This window comes from Macrobrachium nipponense, chromosome 1 (assembly GCF_015104395.2).
Source record: "Macrobrachium nipponense isolate FS-2020 chromosome 1, ASM1510439v2, whole genome shotgun sequence".
Classification (NCBI taxonomy): Eukaryota; Metazoa; Arthropoda; class Malacostraca; order Decapoda; family Palaemonidae; genus Macrobrachium; species Macrobrachium nipponense.
The window spans coordinates 108,921,610-108,939,953 of NC_087200.1; the positions used below are offsets into that span (position 1 = coordinate 108,921,610).

Here is an 18,344-nt window from a genome sequence, read left to right on the forward strand (position 1 = left end):
CTTGCAACTGCGCCTCTAAATACCCAATAAAAATCCAGAAAGGCGCTACCGCTTTCACAGCAAATTACATTACGCATGATAGCTTTATATATGTATGTATGTATATTATATGTGTATACACACACACACACACACATATATATATATATAACTGATGATAACTGTATGTATATTGTGTACAGACAAATAATTATATATATATTAACTTTGCAATGAGTAGAAAAATTTAGGGAGGCTGATTTTAACGATCCATTTTGCCATAAATGTGCAATTTACATCCCATTGATTCGAAAATGATGTCCAAAGTGTTACTCACTCTCCAAATTAGACTAAACTGTGCTTTTAACTGCGATATAACATTTAGATAATTTTTTTTTATGTGAACGGTCAATTCAACGCTGTTGATGAGATAATAACAACGGGTAGAAGAAATTTTTTTGTTAATTACATTTCCTTCACATCTCCAGGGAACGACGGGTGATTTCTACAATTTTCAGGTTTCTTTAAATGGTAGCTATTTTTTATAAACAAAAATGCCTCTGTTTATTCATTTGTTTATTTGCGCAAATATTGTCCACTTACAAACATTCCTTTTACTCAATTATGTAATGAACAAATTACAGAAAAGTATTCTGTTAGTCATTATTTTTGTACTCTCATGTTAGATAAACTCACATAACTGATTGCAAGAAATGTCATAGATGGTGCGTTAAAACTTATTGAAACAACAACAAAAAATAGGATAATTAATATTTCAAAAATCAGGTTCATCCTCGTCAAAAGTTTATTTCAGTCTCGACCATTACAATGATAGAAAACTAGATGTTTTCGAGACACAGATAAATCGACTAAACCAAAGAGCGCCTTTCCTAACTTAACCTTTTGCCTGGTCAAATCATATAGAACTTTGACTTTCTTCGTTTCAGTCACGAAAAACGACTCGATAGGACGATCACAGACGAATGTATCCCCAAGACCTCGTAGCTACAGAAAAATGCCAAAGTAAAAGTCGACCTGAGTGCAGTTCCCGTAGTTCATATTCTGCATGAGTTACAGGTACTTTGTGCTGATCATGCAGAGAGGACTGAATAATTCAGAACAGACTTTGTCTCTAAGGTAATGCTCCCCTTCTGAGGTTAGAGCAAGGCAGTTCTCTCCCTCGGCACCGGTTGGCTCTGGGACCCACTTGTCTCCATCGCTGGAATAACCCCACCAAGGACTATCTGTAAGCATGAAAGAAATTTATCATTCTCTCTCTCTCTCTCATACGAAACAAACGCAAAGAAGTAAACTCGATTCTTACCCATGGTAATGTTAGTGTCGTCGTTCCAGACCCAAAGCCCTTCTGCTTCCTTGTCCGATCCTCCAATCCAGAAGGAATGTTGATGGATCTCTGTGGAGGGGAGAGAGGTGAACGCATTAAAGCAGTCTATTGTGTCAGCTTCGTCAAATATTTTCATAATAACAATATTTAAACTCCGCTGTTAATTCTTTCCATCTGTTAGTCTTAGTCATATGAGACATGTCATATCTGTTTATCATCATGTAGTAATTGACGCTCAAATTTATTATATCAATTACGGGAACAACTATTTGGCAGCATTTTCTCAGAATAACGTGCATGTTATTTTATATCATAAGTCCCATGCACTCCTTCGTTAATAACATTAGAAAGTTATAAATGAATTCGTATGATCTGAGTTACCTCAGGAGACTACGTCAGTACACACACAATCTGAACATTGCACAGGATTACTCTACCATGTTTATGCAGATACTCATAAATATCTCTGAGCTGTTGTATGTTGTTCAAAATAGCCAGTTCGCCTTCCATGCCGATACATGGGATGTTGGCATCTTCCCAGGCAACGTTTTCCCAAATGACGAAGGCCAGACAAGTGCCACCGACATCCACGAAGAAAGGAGGACATTCAACAGACGCATTTTCTTCATCTACGCTCTCTTCGACTGATTGGAAGAAGAAGAAAAAACCTTCGAGGTGAAACGGACCGAGATCCTCGTCCTTTCCCTGTGCAACTGCTCCTCTGCCCTGAGGTCGCCTATCACATCCACAGGGAAATGGTCTTTCATTCCTCTTTTGCAAGTTAACTAACGAACGGAGGTCCTTAATGCTTACATATCTGGCTAATGTTACCACTAGATTCTACACACACATATATGTGTATATTTTATTGGAGCTACAAATGTCCTTTAATATCTAATTCGCTCTACCTCGGAATTAATATATTTTCATATATGTAAACCGAAGGAGAATTTTATTAGTTGATAATAATTTCGTCCTCTCGCGGGTTCGAACCACCGCCCACCGGACAGAGAAGAAATCAGGACTTCAGTGAGGTTATCGATTCGGCTAACGTCACTGAAGTCCTTTTTGCTTCTCTGTCCGGTGGGCGGTGATTCGAACCCGCGAGAGGACGAAATTATTATCAACTAGAAAATTCCCCTTCGGTTTACATATATGAAAATATATTAATTCCGAGGTAGAGCGAATTAAATATTAAAGGACATTTGTAGCTCGAATAATTTATATGAATCACGGTGATGTGATAGTATTCATATGTGTATAGGTATATATATACCATATATTATTTATGTTTGTGTTGTATGTATATATATATATATATATATATATATATATATATATATATATATATATATATATGCATGCATATATATATGCATTTATATATGTATATATATATAGATAGATAGATATAGATATATATATTTTGAAAAATAAATAAAAATATAAGTACTATATCGTACTTCTCAAAAGTATGTGGTAAGATCCAAAATGAAATGCATGTCACAAAACTTGGCCTATTAAGAATATATAGTATATACAAAGCTCATGGCTTTTGTCCAACTGCTGTGGACTTGATCACTAAAAGTTGGACGAAAGCTGTAAGCTTTATACACATTTCACATATTTTGTCACGCATTTCATTTTGAATCGTACCTCGTGTATATATACATAGAGTGTGTATGTGCTTATTTGTGTTTAAATTATACTGACAGGTGATTTTTTATGTCACACAAACGACAGGAAAAATGAAAGATTGGGTGTAATCCTGACATTCGGCTTTATGTCCAAGAAATAAAGCCGAAACCGGTCTTGTTTTACACCCAGTCTTTGGTTTAACTTGTGCAAAAACATTTATATAAGCAAAGTCTTCTGTTGAAATATATATATGTATGCATGTATATCTATACATGTATACATATATATGTATACTTATATACACATGTATATTTATACATGTATATATATACAAATGTGTATGCAATATATATATATATATATATATATATATATATATATATATATATATATATATATATATGAAGCTTGCTATTAGGTAGTTGTAGATTCTTTTATGAATGTGACACCACCACACACTTTGTTCATGGCCATTTCTTATCAAATTTGCCTCATAACCATCAAAAAATGAATATGCATAGTTTTAACGCACCCACCCACCAAGCGTCTAGAGTACCTCTCCGGAACTGAAGGGAAATTGCAATCGCCTTACCTCCAGTTGGCAAGGGGTATTCGCAGAGAGCGCTGTGTAGGCCCTCGCAATCGACGTTGTTCATGAAGAAACCGTACTGGTCTTCGAGTGCAATGCAGTTTGTGGCATCTTCGGTGCTAGGTTTGTGGACTGTCTCGGAGGCTAACCAGAAGGGGGTATTCATGACGACCAGGTCCTTGTTCGAGTCGACCCAGACAGTTTCATTCTTAACGTTGGAACCGTCGACCCAGAAGGAGGAGGATTCGTATCCTGAAGTAAAGAAAATGCTTGTATGCCACGAGAGACCTTGTAGGTTAAGCAAAAGGCGAGAATATTGTCCAGGGAATGGGTCCTGGGCCCACAGACCTACAGAGGATTCATATATTTTAAGTTCTGTCGAGCATTTTGAGGATCTGAAAAACATCATAATTCATTGAAATTGGAAAATGAAAAATATAAATATTTCGTCTCGTTAATAACAGATTCCAAAAATTAATTAGTATTCAAGTGTGGTTACTTATTCATTTTTGTTCAACGATATGCAATATATCGTTGTATATGTCATTGTTGACATAAGAATTTGACATACTACAAAAATCTAGAAATCGATTATATTAGCACTCGTTGATCAACGACCCTCAAAACTTTCACTAGAGTAGGTCCTTGCATGTTTGGTTCACAATGTCGTCAAGTAGATTATTTTTCTCTTAAAAATTAAATTAGAATTCGTAAAATTGTATGTAGTAACTGATAGAAGGAATTTTGACTATTCTCTTGTTTACTTTGTTTACTTTCCTCGCTACTCGTCCACCAGGCCCTTGTCCTTTGAAAACGTGCAATATTTCATTCCAGAGTTATTGACGATCTTATATTCTAGACACGATGCTTTAATATAAATTTCTCTCTCTCTCTCTCTCATTATATATAATGTATATATACGTGTATATACTCGTTTATTTTATCTTCCCTCTCTTTTCCTCTCTTTTCCAGGCACATTAAGCTACTTAGCGCGTCGGTCCTTGCTTAGAACAGGGAATCCGAAAACTGCACAGATCCTGGGCACTGGTAAGAACGGTCGTGTATATAATGAGGGAGAGTTCCTGAATTACTCTAAACAAGGGTTTTCTTGGTATTACTTCCTTCATTTTTTCCATAAAAAATATTTAGGCATGAAAGTTGTTTGTTTCATGAAAATTACTGATGATTATAACTGAGCCCTATCGAGGTATACGTTTTCCCAGAAGCCTACCGTGAGTTCTGATGTAAATGAGGATATTCTCGAACTGAGTAGCGCTGTTGATGATAACCAAGGAAGCTTGTAGACCGACGCAGAATTGCTTCGCTGACTTGAAATTTGAAGGCCCCATGAAACTAAAGAAGAGGCATTGATCTCCAACTTGCTGAAAGAAGGCTGGGCATGTTAGTTCAGGGAGACCCATCTGCATCTCCCAGTCAGAGGTCCCAGCTGAACAGGGCAGCAACAACTGCACAGCTGACAAAGAGATTATTGCCATTAATTTTTGTATGGATTTTACACCCAAAATCACACATTACAAAATTACCACGAGACTGAAATGACAGATCTTATAACGAAAGATACTTGTAAACTTTATTTTTAAAAATTCTTAAAAGATGTCCATTATTGGAGTGGATCTTATTTTTTTGGCATCTTATAGTTTTTGTTTTGATCTATTAGATACAGTTACTGTTCATTCACGAATTTCGTGGGTTAATGATTATTCAATCAGCAAGAGATACAATGAGCAGTTTAACCTTGAGAAGAAAATGACACAGTACTCTGATGTAAAATGAAGTGAGTAAAACAGAAAAGACGGGAAACCAAAACAATCAATCAAAAGAATCCATAGGTGATCTCTCGTACCATTTTTATATCGAATATTAATCACCCATGTTGCAATGCTTTTAATGTAGTGATTATATATAATTTACGAATTTCCATTGGTAGATTAGGTGAATACGCTCCTGTTTTACAAATAATAATATATCGCTGTATGGAGGTGCCGTCAATTGAAAGTGTGAATGAGACGGGCGGAGGATTTTCTTAAAGCGCTCTACTTCAAATTAAAAACACGGCAAAGTGAAACAGTTCCAGGCTACATTCGAAGCTTTTAGATTTGCACTGAAAACCAAACAGTATCATTTAAATATTCTGTTTTTTTCTCAGAAATAAATAGTGAAAAAATACCACCCAGGTGTTTTACCTGTCCTAAGCTTTGCTTTAGGGAACGAAGTCGGACGAGTTGAATGTATCACACCAGCAGATTCGCAGATCACGAGTCCAGCCTGGCTGTTTGAAGAGTTGCAGCAATGCTGAAGCTTTCCAGAAGTTCAACCTCAATTGAATTCTTCACGGAGTCTTGAACCCATGTTCAATCTTAATTTTGTCTGTATGTTGGCCTGAGTCTACTTTTTTTCAAATTTGGAAGTGAGAGTATACTGGGTCTTAAAACTAGAGGTCATGGTCAACCTTTTCAGAATACTTCTGCATAATATTCATTAACGTCGGTTGTTTTCAGAATACTGGAATGGTGTTAAACCTTCTCAGAATGTTTGAATCAATATTAAAACTTCAAAATGAGCTGCATTGATGTTGATTCTGCCGAGTCTTTCTAGCTTTGAAAAAGAAAAAAAAAGTTCTGTACGCACATGGTGCAACTCCTGATGCTATTTGGCCCTCCGGATGTGAAATGGAGCTGCTACCCTAAGCAGAGTTCTGAACCAGATCATGATGTAGTTGGTGAGGTCGGTAGCGCGCGAGTAGGGATCGACTGACATCTTGCACCTTCCCAGATTGTGTATGCAGAGATAGCACTTCGCGTGTACTCATGAATATTTTGTTATAATTGGTGTATCTTTGGAGGCTAAACTTTTTTGTTTGATTACGTCCCCGTACAATGATACTCTTAAGTATGTGGCGTTGATTGTAGAGTAGGTGCGTGCTCATGATTTCGCGGTCGTGAAAATTCATTTTCATCTGAGGACTTTCACGGAACAATTTTTAGGTGATATGATGCTCGCAAGGTACCGAATTTTCCTTTCCTTTCATTCCCTCGCATTTAGTTTGCGTCTCACAATACTAATCTGATGCAGTATTTTCAAAATATGAAGCCAACGTTATATACACTTAAGATAAGCTTTAAAAATTACAGTGGATGCACGTGACTTCATTAAATAATTGAATATAACAGGAAAATGATAGACAGAAATCCAAGCGCTTTCGTCTTTACTAAGACAATGTCTTAGTAAAGACGAAAGCGCTTGGATTTCAGACAATCATTTTCCAGTGGTATTAGCACATTTAAGATATTTAGCAACTTGTGAGTCGTGCTAAGCCTTTTCAAAATAATTCTATTTTCAGATTTTTTTTTTTTTTTTTTTTTTTTTTTTTTTTACCGAAAATCCTCTTCACAGAATGAATTTTAGTTAAACGACGGAGTCTATGGTAAGTCTTTCCAGACGCCATCCAAAGTCGATTCTCTGTAGAAGCTAGAGTCCTTTTGGCTTTATTGCTGGCATAATGTGTCAATTCTTTTATGAATTTTTGCACATTCCTGTAATAAACAATTTTACCGTTGATAATTTACTAGAAAGTGAGGAATAAAAGGTTGCCAAAGTCTGTATGTTAGTAGAACTCTTTCTCTTACCACATAAAAGTAGGATGAAACACCTTGTATGCCGCATCGTGAAGTGAAAATCCCCAACCGATGTGTAATGAAGCCTGTAATGAAAAACAAATGGAATATGTTAGAAACTAATTGTTTACTCACAAGTGCCAAGAAATAGATCTCGGCTTTTAACGAAAAATATCTTTACAAACGATAAAAAAATCAAAATTATATCTCCCGCAGCTTAAACAAATGAACAATAATACAAAATCCGTTGCACCGTCGCTTTCCTTCTAACAAGGAATCCACAGCAAGCGACGGGGTGTTGGGGGGCAGTTGGCAGATGTCATTGAAATAGTAAAATGAATGATATGGCAGTAGATTCATTAGATTCATTACTGGGATTTATATGTTCATGGAGAGTAGCTGTCAGAAAATTTGGAACCTAACCTTTCCTCTTAGTGAAACAACAGGAAAGTAACGAATACTGTATACAGGTCAAGTGACTTGTGTTTTCATATAAAAGTCAGAAGGAACGGCAGTTGTCCACCCTCGCCTACCTTAAATCTATAATAAAAATGAAAAGGACCAGTATGAAAAGGGACAGATAAACCTCCAACCCCCGTATAGGGGTAAGTACCGACAGTGCACCTCGCGAACGGTGCACTGTAGGCAAAAGGTTCTTTGCTACGTCCCCTCGACCTCTAACTGCAACATTTCATTTCTATTACTATACCTCCGTTCATATTCTCTCTTTTTTTTCCATCGTACTTTCCACCTTCTAACAGTTGTTTCATAGTGCAACTGCGAGGTTTTCCTCCTATTACACCACTCAAACCTTTCTACTCTCAATTTTCGTTTCAGCGCTGAGTAGTCTCATAGGTCCCAGAGCTTGACCTTAGGCCAAAATTCTTTATTCTTTTCTGTTCTAGGGCAGTTAACCTTAAGAGGAAGGTTATGGAAACTGGAGTACAGAAACAAGGGGAGAATAAAGGTAGAAGGGTGCAAGTTTAGACGAGAACTTGAGAGGAAGGGGCAGTCCCCTACGCTACTTTTGTTGCCACGGAAGAGAGTCCTTGTTTGAGATTTCCCTTAGTGCTTTGGCGTCAACTCAAACAAATTGCTATCATGATCATGATTAAATTGTTGGGTTGCTTCCTACGTTATGAAATAATCCCAGTAGCCCATCTGCTGGTATGAGTTGCCAATATCCCTAATTCTCTCTCTCTCTCTCTCTATAATAGTTATATATAGATATATCATATCTATATATATATATAATATATATATGCATATATATATATATATATTATAATATATATTGAACTGAAAAATTTTTTGTTAGAACAGAATTCCATCTAATAAAAAGGAGCTGATAAAAGCATCAAAATATATGATTTTTACTACTGACATTACGGAGAACATCTCCTTAATATAGCATTATTTCCAAGGTATATAGAATGGGTCAGGTAGAGTCATTTATGGTGGGTTGCGGCTTATTTCCCCATAAGAGCCGCACCTCCTGGAGGACAGGTCAGGGTGAGAAGTCACCCAGCTACCGTTTCATTCAAATGTAGATCACAAGTCACTTCAGTCATCTCTGCAGTGATTTAGTTTTAAATTCTTCTAATAAAACCATAGTTTTCATTTTTTATATAATCTAAATTATTATTTAAATAATGCCAAACAGCTGCGCCGTGTTTGGTTGGTATTCAAATAGAAAAAAGGAGGTATCCTTTTTCCGATTCCCTCGTGATGAGGAAACAAGACGGAAATGGGTTCATCGTTGTAAGAGAAAGTACAACTTTAACCCTACTACTCATCGCGCATGCAGTAAACATTTTGAAGAAAGTGCATATAAAAGAGACCTGCAGCATAAATGTAACAGGTAGGCAACGTATGAGTGTGAGGAAAGCAGTGCAGCTTCTTTCGGAAAAACATCTAAAGCTTTAGATTTCATGGAAGTCAGGGACTTTTGAAGCGTATGTTCAGGGAAAGTACAAGGGACTTTATAGAGCTTGCTCACTCCTGGTTTGATGTGTTCAATTCAAGGGTACCATATCACAGAAAAAACTCTAGTCATGCGTATGGGATAAAACATACAATGGAGAGAATACACTCAAACCAGGCAATGGAGTATTATACGACTTGGCATGCCGTATTAAAAATTGTGTATCCTTGCCTTTTAAAGTGATATTATATATATATATATATATATATATATATATATATATATATATATATATATATATATATATATATATAGTCAGATTTCGGATGTTTTTTAGGATGAAAGTTCTGAATGGCCAAACTGTATCGAGTAGGCAAAAAAAAAAAAAAAAAATAATAAGATGCGTAAATTAACTAAATTATGCCGTGACAATTCTAAAAGTTTTGATGTTTTTTTTTCATTTTTGTTAAGTATTCTTCATTTCTATTATGAAGCCAGATACTGTTTTCTGTTATCTATGTATATTTATGTTAGTTTATTAAATAATGTATTATAAATAAGCCTTTGTAAATAACTGTCAGGTCAAATACTAATCGATTTTTTAAATTGTATCAAGCATATTAATCTAAGGCTTCTATTATATTTTAGAAAGCCAAACATTATCAATCCACGATTTTGTATGTGAACAGTGATCTATATGAATTCAAAAGAACACCAAACGTATAGAAGATAACAGAGTGAAAACGACATATGACACTTACAGGCCTAATCCCCAATACCTTCCACCCAAGGTACTTAGTTGCCTTGATCGCTCTCAGCTGGTCCTCCAGGCCTATCACGGAAATACCCCACAACTACCCCCGCGACCAAAGTGACTGTACCTCTCTCCCTTATTCTATATACCTTGATTAATTCTATATACTATATAGTATATATATGACTTCTAGTCACCTTTTTTTTTACCCGGTATATTTGTACTTGTGTCGATATGCAAATCGCCACGAGCCCCGAACCCAAATGAAGAAACAAATGGGTAAGGACTAATTCACTCATTCATAAGGTAGGATTAGGACTTGCGCACGATGGCTTGAGGTTATTAAGGTGAAGCCCACGGCCACAGGGCTCTGTCGTGTTCAGACATATTTTGCTAGAACAGGAGCAAAGCGCTTTTGCGTATTACTTTTTAAGTTGTGTATGTATGATTGGAAGTTGACTAAGCCCGTCATATTTGCCTAGTGATTATAAGATTAAAGCACGGTCCAGGGAAATGTTAACTAAAACGAAATCAGAATATGGGCTAGCATACAAAATAAATAAATAAAGCACTTGAATGTGAGCGGCCAACAAAGACTGCGGATGAAATTAGCTGTACAGTTATAATCGAGATCCTGTGTCAGTTCACTAAGATACTTGGAGAGAATGTGAAGACGGGAAACCAATTTTATATCTTGCTCTGTTGATGACTGATTGGTTCGAAATTATGAATTCTTCCTCCTGTATATTTGGTGACTTTGAGAAGAGTAATGCTTTTGGTATATAGAAAAACAAACGAGTGTTACATCGTGTAATCGAGATCATAATTAGTATGAAAGTAAAAGGTGCTAAAACAAAAAGTCTTTAGAGGCTTCAAAAAGCTATAGTTTTATCATCAAAACCGTGAATAGCGTTGCATGGTATGTTGAAAGCCTCACATTATGGAGATTATATACTTATGCAAAGATGACATCCAAATTGTCTTGAGCCCTTATTTAGATGTATGAGGCATACGAACATCCAAATGCCGTCAATTTCAAATTTAGGCAGAAAACGTTGCAGTTAGGAAAGGAAATTGCAAAGAGTGAAAACTGTAATGTGGAAATAAATGACAAAATAGGTTATGAATAAACGGCGAGAACACAAAGAAAAGCTCGTGCAAGGGAGTTGGCATTGGAAGCGAGTGTATGTAGCATCGCTCGCAGATGTTTAAGAATGAAGAATGCGACTTGGAAACAGGAGTTTTTGATGATGAAGAGCTTTTAAATATAATGGCAGATATGAGCGAAACTGCAGTAGTTACTGAAGAAGAGGCTCTTATAAGTACATTGGAATTATGATTTATTGTGAAAAGTCTTTTTCCATGAAATACCTCAATTTAGGATCTAAAAGTAATGAAGTAAAAAATAACGCTGATTCATGAAGCCAATGTATGGATAGGGGTGCACTGTATGCACCTTCTAGTGAACATTTCTCTAATTTAGTTATTATGAGAGAAATTCTTCATTCTATACTTGGAGAAAAAGCCTTTCAGAAGGATATTGTTAGTTACTATCCCTTTTTTCTGATATTAAAAGATTAGAGTTGAAATTCCAGATAATGAATAAGATTTTTTTGTAAACAATTTTTTCATATTTTAGGATGAAATATTTAGTAATATGATCGGGAAAAAAAGTGGTGGTCAGACACGTAAAGAAGCAATTAGGGAAAAATTGAAGATTTCATCATAATAGACTATAGTTTAAATAGTAGCTTTCTTCACTATACTAGTCACCCGCCCCCTTTATTTATTTATTTATTTGTTTATTTATTTTATTATAATTTTTAAAATAACAATGTAAGTCCAAATACCTATTATATTTTCAATATACTATGCCTTCCAACCATTGTCTGACTGCATAAAAAAGACGAGTTTAAATTTTAATATAAACTGGAAAGAAAAAAAAAATATGAGTAGGTCTCAGCTGATCCATAGACTGACGTCTGGGTCAGCGATTAGGATGCGTGACGTCGTAGCGCAGACTAGGCTTAATTTGTTCTCCGTCTGCCCATGGCTGACCTGGTATTTCTGGACCAAGACCTTATTCTGTATACCTTGATCTGGACCGTTGGACCCCTACCTATCGAGCGTGAGTTCGATTCCTACCACGGGATTAGGGTACGTTATTTTGTCCCTTCTTTTGGTTTCAAGCAAGGCCTTTGTATAGGCCTTGGTTTCAAGGCTCGTAGTGATGGGCATATCCAGACAGTGGAAGGAAATAGAGGCATTGAGTGGTCATTAAGATTATTACTAATACGTTCACATACACAACACATATATAGGAGTGAGAGATGTGTACTTCTGGTGATAGAAGTTCACTCTCGACGTGGTTCGGAAGTCACGTAAAGCCGTTGGTCCCGTTGCTGAATAGCCACTGGTTCCATGCAACGTAAAAACACCATACAAACAAACAACACATATATATATGCGTGTATATATAAATATATGTATAGTATAACATTTATACTATATAAGCATACATACATACATACATACATACATACATACATACTACATAAACATACATACAACATACATACATACACTATATATATATATATATATATATATATATATATATAATATATATATATATGTGTGTGTATATATATATATATATATAATATATATATATATATATATATATATATATATATATATATACACACACACACACACACACACGTGCGTGTGCTTAATATTAGATCATAAATCCGTGGCAAGCATACTTATTGTTTTCTTACAGGAAGCGAAATATGAAAGGAATATGCTCGACTCTTAGAGATTTCCCAAGATTATCGAGTAAAAACGGTCTCGCCACCGAAAAATGCGAGGGAGAAGAAGAAGAAAGATATCATTGAACCGACCTGAGTTGGGGGCGCGGCGTCTTTGCTGCAAATAGTGTGTTAGGGCGAAGCAGTGCCTGTTTTATCTCACGCACCTATCTCTCTTATCAAGCTAGAAAGACGCAATAATGCAGCTTTCAGAACTTTACAAAAAGTATCCTGTTTTTAATCGGAATTTTTTTCTTTTGTGGGGGGGGGAGGGGCGCCGTTTCACATATTTTCCAATATTGTCAGTTATAAGGAAGTATGATAAAGACAGGAGTATCAAGTGAAATGGTAAAGGCATAGTGTTTATTAGTCATTATTAAATCAGGCTCGAGTATCCTCCTTTCACAATAAGTTTTCTTAACTCGAGTGAGAATGATGGTAAATCCCCTCCAGTATCATATCACAGTCTTCTGCCCAGCTGCAGCTTTTAATGCACATTCTCCTCAGACGTTGTGAATAAACTTGTAAAGCTTGCAGTTCTTAACACGGCTCATTTCGCCCTGTAGCCTGCTCATCAAAGTAAAGCAATCGTCTAAGTCACTTTCTGATAACCTTTCCACTTCCTCTGCACTGCAGAATGTCTGTAATTAACATCCTGCTTTAAGGAAGGAAGGTTGTCAATTTCTTCGTCTAGGTTATCTGGATATCTCGTTGGTGAACTCGGCTGTAACAAATGTCCATTAACCTTCAGCATGCGAATTTGTAGCCAGTTTACTTATATAATTTATTTCTTCGAACTTTCATCTCCCTGCAACTATTGTATGTCTGCATTAATGACTTGGATATTGCTATTGCAAGGTAATTGTCACAAGGTTCTGATTTTTAAATTATGTTAACTAGTTGTTACTTCTGTCTGAACCTAAAGGAAAAACTATTTTCGTACCATATTCAGGAATATTACTATTATCATTAGCAAGAATACCAATATATATACATATATATCAATAAATAATATATATATATGTATGTGTATATATATATATATATATATATATATATATATATATATATATATATATATATATATATGTATATATATAATGTGTGTGTGTTTGCGCGCAGTTGTAAACGCCACAATGCCCTCTTTTCGAGTTCTTCACACTTTTTGGCACGCTTGTCACCAAAAACCCTTATATTCAAATGCAAGAGATATGGAGTAATTCTGCTACCGGACGTGAGAATCACTGCATTTTTCATACATTTGGATCTAAGGCTTTGTGGTAACAAACCTATCCAAAAAGCGTGAAGAATTCGATAAGTTAAGGGGCACTATGGCTATTACAATTACATACTATCATGTAAGAAATACACACGCGTGTATTATATATATATATATATATATATATATATATATATATATATATATATATATATATATATATATATATATATACATATAATATTATATATATATATATATATATATATATATATATATATATATATATATATATATATATATATATATATATGTGTGTGTGTGTAAAGAAGGATATACATTTGAAACAAATGATAATAAATGTTACATAACATTGATAAACAAATAATGTAGATGAGTAAATCAACAAATAGATACACAGACAAACTGCCAGAGCACGGGGCTCAAATATTATAGAATGGAGGGCAATGTACTGTACAAAGGCATTCTTACAACAATTTGAGAACGTCATGCGTATGGACATAACCTGGCTTCAAGCAACTAAACCCCGCAGGGGGTACCGCCGTTAATGCACCTCATGCGGTGCACTGTAGGCATTACTTATGGATCTTGACAACGTCCCTTCGGCCTTAGTTGTCCATCTGATATTCCACCTCTGCTCAGTGTTGTATCGCAGGGCAACTGCTTCGACTCAAGTTTTCCTCCTGTTACACCTTGCAAAGCTTCTTACTCTCAATTTCCCTCAGCGCTGAATGACATCATATGACCCAGCGCTTGGCCTTTGGACTAAATTCTATAGTCGATTCTCTAAGGCAACTAAATGTGATACCTGAGATAACCCAAACACAGTTCTGCCTGTTAATGAAGCGACACTCAGCTGGAAGATTTTGTATAACCTCAATTAGCAAACTACCCTGGTGTCTGTCTACTTACATAAAAGGGGATCAAGACCTAAATTTCATAACCAATCAATCAAGCCTAGAAAATTAACGTCGTGCCACTCGTGATACTGAATCCTCGCAGTCAGTAACGGAGACAATGTTTCTTCACTAGATGTTACCACCAGCGCATGCCTGGTATTTCCCAAATGTCGAAGAAAGTATTCACTGCGAACGACGACATTTCCTGTCGTGCAATTAAGAAGTAGTCGTTGGTAGTTAAGCAGCGTGGAAATTCCCAGTGCAGTAACAAGTGATATCATTCATTGGTGAGAACTTTTCCCTTTATTTGCCTACATTTCTGAGCAACAAATATAAGAATATTTCTCTTGGAATAACCTTCAGGAAATGTTGCGTATTTGACTCGGACCTCCATGTTCGAATACCGCCCAATGACGAACAATTTGGTATCACTTGAAGTGCCCTGGGAGGGTGACCGATTAGCCTCATCTGCTTTGTTCCTTTGTTTCACGTTTTTTGTTATGGTAAGATAAGACGGCAAATAATTTGGCTATTGAGAGAACAGAGAGATAGAGAGAATGAAGAAGTATTCTTCTTTAATAAAGTTTTGCTCCTTTGGTAATATTTTAAAGAAAATTTCCGTTTCGCAATAATTGTTATCTGGAGTGTTTTCTTACAGTCCATAAAACAAGGTGTGAGTTGACTGCAATGAAGGTGTCTCTGTAGGCTGATGAATGACTGATAACAGAGAGTCACAAGCTTTCCAGCATGTTCTCCAATTCAGAGACGGGAAGTCACAACCTCCAAAGTCTTGGGCGTAGTGACATGGAATTTCCGTCAATGGGGCTCTAAAAATCGCTTGATTAAGAGCGAGGAAAACGCATGAAGAATATCACATATTAACGGAGCGCCTCAGTGGCGTGGTTGGTTTGGTGTTTGCTTCTCACCTCGGTGGTCGCGGGTTCGATTCCCGGCCATTCCATTGAGGAGTGAGAGATGTGTATTTCTGGTGATAGAAGTTCACTCTCGACGTGGTTCGGAAGTCACGTAAAGCCGTTGGTCCCGTTGCTGAATAACCACTGGTTCCATGCAACGTAAAAACACCATACAAACAAACAAACATACTACACGGAACCAAAGAGAGCGAAATACGTCAGTAAAAAGGTATATATGAAATAAGGAAAATGGCAAGGTTTGCTTAGTCCCCTCAGCCCCCGTGGTGTAGTGGCCGGAGTAGTGCTGTTAGTGCACCTCACGTGGTGTACTGTAGCCATTAAGTAATGGTCTTTGCAGCGCCCTTTGCTACATCCTCTTTCATTAGTTGCACTACATATTCATACTATTCATATTCTCTTCCTTCGGACTTTCCACCCTCTCTAACAATTGCTTTCGTAGGGCAACTGCGAGATTCCCCTCGTGTTACAACTTTCAACCCATTTAAATGTCAAATTCCGTTTCAGCGCTGAATGACCTCATAGGTCCCAGCTCTTGGCCTTTGGCCTAAATTTTATATTCTATTCTACTCTAATCTATTGGCGTTACTTCCTTCAATGCCTACAATCGAGAATAGTTAATAGGTAGAGCTGACGTATATGGTGATCAGCATGATTCCAGCAATGCAGTATAAGACCTGATTGTAAAATTTCATAGAAGACAGCTTAGCTTCAATGCGCAGAATGTGCTGACCGCAAACGTTGGCCACTCTGCTTTGAAAGAAGTGAGGGAAAGATAGATGCAAGTGGACAGAGTACACAAGATGTTCACCCCTGCTCGTCACTGTAACTAACGCATATTTTCTGGTAAACTGTAAGCAGAAAGTCTTAAATGTATCCGAGATCCAGTCCCTTGCGTTTCACATTGTTTTTATGTTGATCAGTAAAAGTGACTACCATCCGTGACACTGATCACAGCTTCGTTTGCTGCGAGATACAATTTGAGTTGAAGAAATTTCATAAATTCGAAACAAAAGAGTTCCAGTAAGAGCTTTGATGTGTATATACAATACAAAGATCCAAATGAAAAGCACAAATTCTTAGACGATATATCAAAGGTTGGAATGCTCAATGCAACGCGCAGCGAAATACAGGCCGATTTGATCATAACTGAGTATATTACTATTCCAATATTTATATTCATGGTGCCACCATTATGGTTCTTTATAGTGGTGCTTCAAAGCTTGTCGGATGTGGAAAGTTTTTATCAATCATTTTCCATTCCGATTTCAATATTTTACGAATGGAAGCATGTAAAAATTAAAAAAGATTCATTCACGCAGAAAAAAAAACACCCGCCGAACATACTGTGGAGGAGCGAATTCAATACTAAGACATCTGTAGCATAATTTCATTTTAAACATAAAAAAAAGGTCACGAAGCACGAGATGGAAATTCATATGTGCATATATATAATTATATATACTATATATATGTAAATATATTATATACATACATTAAGCTAGAATTAGCACCGATGGGTAATTATTGCTGATATATAAGTAATAGTCACCTGATGGACTCGAACCACTGACGATAACTGTCACTTCAGTGACGAGATTGTGTGTGTGTATATATATATATATATATATATATATATATATATATATATATATATATATATATTATATATTGTATATGTTATATATATATATATATACATATATATTTATTATCTATATATGCAACATACACATATATATAATGTAAGTATATAGTTTTATATATAGAATATATATATAGACAATTAATATACTTAAATAACATAATATTATTTATATATGTATACAACACACAATATATAATAATATATAAATATATATGATAATACGTGTATATATATCATAAAAACCATGTGCTGTCGAATTCACTAGACTTATGTATGTTGAGTTCGATATTAAGCAATATATAAGACTTAATGGTTGTGAATGTAAAGTTATGCATATGTCTGTAGCATAATTCAGATATATATATATATATATATATATATATATATATATATATATATATATATATATATATGCAACAAAAGGTGCAGCTATCTAGTCATCAGTATGTTTACCGAAACTCAGAAGATCAAGAGTTTACTAAATGTTTCGTGCCACCCTGACACATCATCAGTCTGTAATAGAAAAAAAAATTCACCTTTGTAGAATACTAAATTAAAATTTACTTGCTAATTTTAAAGGAATATATAAAAAAAACTAAAGTTACTCATAAGAACTAGTTATTAAGAACTAAAAAACCAAGGAAGCTAAAATGACTTACAAGGTGAAGAATAAGAAAGGAACGGATCAGGGCCGTAGGACCGTCGTTCGCCCAGACCTCGACTAAGCCTAGAAAAGTTGAGCAGAGGATTGACTAGAATTGAGGGAAAGAACGAGGTGCTTGATATGTAAAGACTCAAGTGTTGTTATATATTGGCCGTGTTGAGTATTGTCTATTATCGAAAAGTGTCTGTTGTTAATTTCAATTTTACAGTGAACTGCATGATTTCTTATATTAGAAAATTCAGGGTTGGTTATCCTCTGGCCAGTTCTGTCGCTCACCCCCGAAT

The 18,344-nt window shown here is 35.8% G+C and overlaps 1 protein-coding gene across 1 annotated transcript; it reads right to left on the reverse strand.

Moving 5' to 3' along the window:
* Positions 1-761: 761 nt before the first annotated feature.
* Positions 762-12,853, reverse strand: LOC135219544 (macrophage mannose receptor 1-like). Its single transcript, XM_064256397.1, has 7 exons — positions 12,771-12,853; positions 7,199-7,272; positions 4,783-5,025; positions 3,555-3,803; positions 1,762-1,968; positions 1,304-1,393; positions 762-1,223 (listed from the first exon to the last, which is right to left on the reverse strand). Exons 2-7 carry the CDS (start codon positions 7,233-7,235, stop codon positions 1,051-1,053), a joined length of 999 nt encoding a protein of 332 aa, XP_064112467.1. The 5' UTR covers positions 7,236-7,272; positions 12,771-12,853; the 3' UTR covers positions 762-1,050.
* Positions 12,854-18,344: the final 5,491 nt, after the last annotated feature.

What these genes read in the sequence shown, in the direction of transcription:
- LOC135219544 (XM_064256397.1), bottom strand. Translation starts at nt 7,235, where the DNA reads ATGCGGCATACAAGGTGTTTCATCCTACTTTTATGTG. An exon ending in CATTTACATCAGAACTCACG is followed by an intron (nt 3,804 to 4,782) that starts GTAGGCTTCTGG and finishes TCTTTACTTCAG; the next exon opens with GATACGAATCCTCCTCCTTC. An exon ending in TGAGTATCTGCATAAACATG is followed by an intron (nt 1,394 to 1,761) that starts GTAGAGTAATCC and finishes TCCCCTCCACAG; the next exon opens with AGATCCATCAACATTCCTTC.